The sequence below is a fragment of the Octodon degus genome, unplaced genomic scaffold, assembly GCF_000260255.1.
Source record: "Octodon degus isolate 3935 unplaced genomic scaffold, OctDeg1.0 scaffold00001, whole genome shotgun sequence".
Taxonomy (NCBI): Eukaryota; Metazoa; Chordata; class Mammalia; order Rodentia; family Octodontidae; genus Octodon; species Octodon degus.
The window spans coordinates 9617897-9623052 of record NW_004524577.1 but is presented as its reverse complement, the minus strand read 5'-3'; the positions used below and the strand labels follow the sequence as shown (position 1 = coordinate 9623052).

General features: G+C 48.6%; 1 protein-coding gene and 1 pseudogene across 1 annotated transcript in view; both read right to left on the bottom strand.

The window, feature by feature from the left end:
- Positions 1 to 511, bottom strand: part of Mto1 (mitochondrial tRNA translation optimization 1) — a 25420-nt gene extending 24909 nt beyond the window's left edge. Inside the window, exon 1 of the mRNA XM_023700619.1 lies at positions 226 to 511. Within this exon, the coding sequence (XP_023556387.1) occupies positions 226 to 442 (217 nt within the window). The 5' untranslated portion in view covers positions 443 to 511. The remainder of the gene's footprint in view (positions 1 to 225) is intronic.
- Positions 512 to 2688: 2177 nt separating this feature from the next.
- LOC101576796 lies at positions 2689 to 2960 on the bottom strand (annotated as a pseudogene).
- Positions 2961 to 5156: the final 2196 nt, after the last annotated feature.

Sequence of the window (5156 nt, the reverse complement as noted above, 5' to 3'; positions counted from 1 at the left end):
AAAAAAAATAAAAGATCTTCAACATGGATTTATCTAAACAGACACGTCTCCCTCCCGGCACACCGTGCCTGCCTGCCCAGCGCAAGGCTTCGCCAGCAGCAGCAGCTCCGCGGCTGCCAGAACGGACCCGCTCGGGCCCCAGCGTATCCGCCGGCGCCGGATCTCTAGAGCCGGGAGGGCGGCAGGGGGGACCCGAGGGCGCCGGGCGCCGGCTGCCGCTCTCACCGATCGTGTCCGCGCGGTGCGTGAGGAGCAGAGTCCGGGAGCCGCAGCGCGCGGCGGCGGCGGCAGCCTCGGTCCCGGCGTGACCTCCGCCGACGACCACCACGTCGAAGTGCGGGCAGCCGGGCGCCGCGCCGTCGCCGCTGAGCCGGGCCGACGGAAGGTGCTGTCTGCTGAGGGACGCTGCGACCCTGAGGCCGCGGGCTCGCAGGGGGAACATGCTGCTGGAAACGCACAGCCTGCCTAAGCGACGGGAAAAACCACGCAGGGCGCGGCCATTTTGCGTGACGTCACGCGCAGCGCGTCTGCGTCGAGCGTCCTCGCTGATTGGCGGCTCGGCGCGACATTCCGGTCTCGGGGCGTCAGGGGATTGGCTCTCGGCGGCGAAGCAGTGGCTCGGGGCGCCCCCGCGTGGCTCTAGGCCGAGCTGCCTTCAGCTTCAGGTAGCTCCCGAAAGTCTTTGGCCGCTTTCCTTGTCAGACTGAGTTTTTGGTGCTTTATCGCCTTGACTTTAGATTGTCTCCAAAAACGAGGGTCTGGTCTAAACATAGGAGGAGATTGGAAAGGAATTCAGATCCGTTGGTAGGCGATTGATTGGTGCTGGCTGATGAGTAGAATTGGATAGTTGAGATTGAATGTCCAGCCTTTTAGGGTGGAAATCCTTAGAGCCGTCCTCAGAGGGAAGATTTGACGACTGAAGCAACCTGTGTGGCAGTTTAATGTTTTGATTAAAATTGATGATTTTGTTATTAATAATAGACACTATACAATTTAAGCTTTAGGGAGATTAAGAATGCCAATTTAAGTGGGCATGGTGGTGCACGCCTGTAATCCCAGCACTTGGGAGGGAGAGGCAGGAGGAGGACCGGTTCTGAGTTTGAGACCAACCTGGGCTACGGAGTGAGCTAAAGGCCAGCCTGTATTGCATACAGCATCTTGTCTCAAAAAGAAAGGCTAACCTCCCATATTTTCTAGCCTCATCTCAGTCACAGCACTTTCCCCTGTGTTGCTGGTGACTTTGTTTTGGTTTGGTTTGTGTTTTGCTTTATTTATTTATTTATTTTTTCCAAGCCAAACTATCCATCTTTTTACTATCGTTTTTTAAACTTTATTTTATTTATTTATTTATTTATTTATTTATTTATTTGCAGAACGGGGGATTGAACTCAGGCCCTTGCACTTGCCAGGGAAGCACTTATTCCACTGAGCCATCTCCCCTGCCCTTATTATTATTATTTTTAATGTATTTGGTAGCTACCCAGCTCAGACTTCCAGCCTCAGCAGCACTGGGATGACATGCATGTGGCACAAGCCTGGACTCTGGCCTGCTCAGCCTGCCCTGGTGGTGGTGCTGGCGCAGCATCCTTTGCTGGGAATCAATCACATCCCTGTGCTTGCCTAAGCTTGCCAAAGCAGGCGCTTTAGTCTGCTGAGCCACCTCGACACTCACTGTATGTAGCTTTACTAAAGATACTTTTCATAAACAATCGTGGTATTTCAGGCAGGACATGGGCACACAATCGTTAATAGTATACACCAACTTTCAAACTCCCCTCTTGGATGGACTACCAAAAATCAGAAAGCCACTATCAAATCCAATGAAGTCTTCATTTGAGGCTCTGAAGGAGGGAAGTCTTCATTTGAGGCTCTGAAGGAGGGAAAGTTCGGAATAAGGGTTGACATTTCACATTTAGCATGTTGTTTAACAACTTTTCAGGGGCCAGGGAGATGGCTCAGTGGAATAGGTGCTTCTCTGGCAAGTTCAAGGTCCTGAGTTCAATCCCTGGTTCCGCAAAAAAAAAAAAAAAAAAAAAAAAAAAAAAAAAAATTCACAAGCCAACCCTGACTTTCAGGAAGTGAAAATGGCAGAATTATTAATGTGAAGATTCACAATCTAGAAAAAGAAACCAATTGCTCTTGTGGGACGCCATCTCAATGTTACTGGCAAGTCCTGATGGCCTGATACGCTGGTGACATCAGTTTTGGAAGTCAGATCCCAATGGGTCTCTGGGCTTAAGGGAGTTAAACCTATGCTGATAGCAGAGGAAAGGAGGACATAAAACGAACTGGGAGCTGTCCTGTGCCACAAGGCATTTATGCCAAGGTGACCACATGTGTCAACATCAGGGGCTCCCTCCTCCTGGGAGCCAAGAGGAAGCTTCTCAGAACCAGCAGGGAAAGGTGCCGTCCCCACATCAATGTTCCTTCCCCCCAAAACAACAATGAACTGTTCTGTGTGCTAACAATGTAGCTTAAAAAAAGTAAAACAAAATACATTTTTATAAAACTTGATAAAAATAACATTTCAAACTGTTCAGTCACCAGAAGTACACAGTTATCAAAAATGCACACACGGGGGCCGAGGAGATGGCTCAGTAGAGTAAGCACTTCCCAGGCAAGCGCAAGGGCCTGAGTTCAATCTCCTGTTCCACAAAAAAAAAAAAAAAAAAAAAAAAAACATACATGTCACTTGGAAGTTCCAGCACCTTCAGCTTTCTATACCTGGTCTGTTTGGCATCTCCGTTTTCTGCAGGGCTATTCCCATCCTTGCTGGCATCAGCTTCTCCCTTTTTCCCTTTGGGTACATGCTCTCCCTTCTTTGCAGGGGCCTTGTTAGGCTTGGGCTCTGGCTTTGGAGGAGCTGGCTTAGCAGACAGCCCTGCAGATCTTCGCTGTGGTTCACCCTTCACCTTGGCTTTGTCGCCCTTAGTATCCCCTTTAGGCTTTCTCTCAGACATGGTGGTGATAGTGGCAGAACGCAGGCACTAGACATGAGATGCAGCAGCGCCCAGCTTTGGGCGGCCCTGGGGTCCTTGCTTCTTCCACTGCTCCTGTTTTGCTGTTTATAAGAACAGGTTCTCACTGTGAAGCTCTGGGACTGGACCTGAACTCATTGTGTGGCCCAGGCTGGCCTTGTACTCGTGACAGTCCTGCTCCCTCAGCCACAGGGTACTGGAATCACAAGTGTGCACCACCACTCCCAGCTTCCTGTCTTTTTGTGCATAGGCTATTAGGGCTTGTGTCCATATGTGTCCCCAAAGCCTCATGTGGTCCAAGGTGGCTGGATCTAGAGTGTGTGATGCTGGGATCGAGGGCGTGTGATTACTAAATTAGTCCACAGATTGTTTTGGCATAGTTCTTGTAAAGGGTTAACAGAGTTTTGTGCCTTAACTGTAAAAAATTATAAAACTCCCTTGTGTTTCCTGTTATGTACTCTAAGAAATATATTCTCTCTTTTGGCTCTAGGCTGTTTAACAATAAATAACTGTTTCTTGTCAAGGCAGCAAGCTAACACAAACTCCTTCCCCAACCATCTCCTGTAACGTAGTCAGCTTAAGATATATCTTGTAAAAATATATACTTATCACTAAGCTGTAAAAGACCTTTTAGTTATAAACAGTTTGCAGCTGTGTCAAATAAATGTAGTTTCTGTTGTTCTGCGCTAGATAACAAATTTGCTTACCAAACTGGATGTGATTTCTGTTATAAATACCCCCCTGCTACCTACATTTGGGGCGGATCAGCCTTCTCCTGTGTGAGAAGTGACTGATGGACCTGAGCTCAGTAAATAAAAGGCTCTATTCAAATAGAATAGAAATAGAAATTTCTATGTGGCTGACTTGGTTCCTATACAGAGTTGACCCGTAACAGTTTTGAGTAGGACTGAGGGTGACCCACTGTGGGGGTGAGTGCTAGCCCCCTAAGTGCGTGTAGCCTGGATACAATATAAAGGCAAATGAAGGGCTGCTGTTGATTTAGCTTGTTGCTTGCAGCTGCTTCACTGCCTAGCTGCTTTGCTGCTTTCTGCCTACCATGAACTGTTTATGTAGAAAAACCCTCGACAAGAAAGGGCTGAGGATGTAGCGCAGGGCAAAGGCCCTGGGTTCAGTCCTCAGTGCTACAAAAACAGAAAAAGTAGGGTATGTCTATATGGAAATTGTTTCAGGGAAATTAAAAAAAACATGATCGAACACATTTTCTTTTTGTTCTTTGGGTAGTTTAAAGAGGCAGAGGGTGGAGCTGAGAGTGCAGGTTGGAACCTAAATCTCAAATGGAATCGAATTTGAAAGGAGGGGGACCTGAGGGAGTTACTTCTGTGCTGCGTTTTCTTCTTCTTCTTCTTCTTCTTCTTTTTTTTTGAGGTACCGGGGATTGAACTCAGGACCCTCTGCTTGCCAGGCAAGCTCTTACTCTACTGAGCTATCTCCCCTGCCCCTGTGCTGCATTTTCCATAGCGTGTTTATAGCCCACTGCCACTGCCACTGCCACCTGGTAAGGAATGCAGAAGGTGTGTAGGGTATAAAGGGAGCCACCCAGCGACAGGAGGTCTCTCTATGCCTCTCGCCACCCAGCACCAGGGCTACTGGGCTGGGTGGGTGCTGGCCACCTTCTCAGTGTCTCCCCTCCTCGTCCCTCCCTCATGGTCTGTGTCATGGGTGGAGTTGGGACTGGGCATGAGGGGAAGGCAGGCCTCAGGTGGCCCAGTGAGGGTGCTGAGGGTGCTCATTTCTTCCAGGAAGGACAAGAAACAGGGTCTGGGAACTATGGCAGGATGTGGGGCTGTGCTGGGATGTGGCATCCTGGCTCTGTCACCTCATGGTAGGTAACAATGGGCTTTCTTCATTTCTGTAAAGGACACATGGCTGCCTCCCTCTCAGAGTTATAATGGGGATCACTTTGGGCCACACAAGATTCAGAGGGCTTGGCCTATGGGGCTCCCCTTCTGGGACTTGGGGAAAGGAAAGCAGAAGAAAGTAAAATAAGTAAATAAATGAGGGAATAAAGAAAAGAAAAAATAATATAATCTTTGTTGCCTTTTGTACCTTCTGCTGCCATGAATGGCTGCCCTCCTGATATGGACTAATACCTCTACAAACTGTGAGCTAAGTGACCCTTTTATCCCTTAACTTCGGGTGTTGGGTATTTTGCTTCAG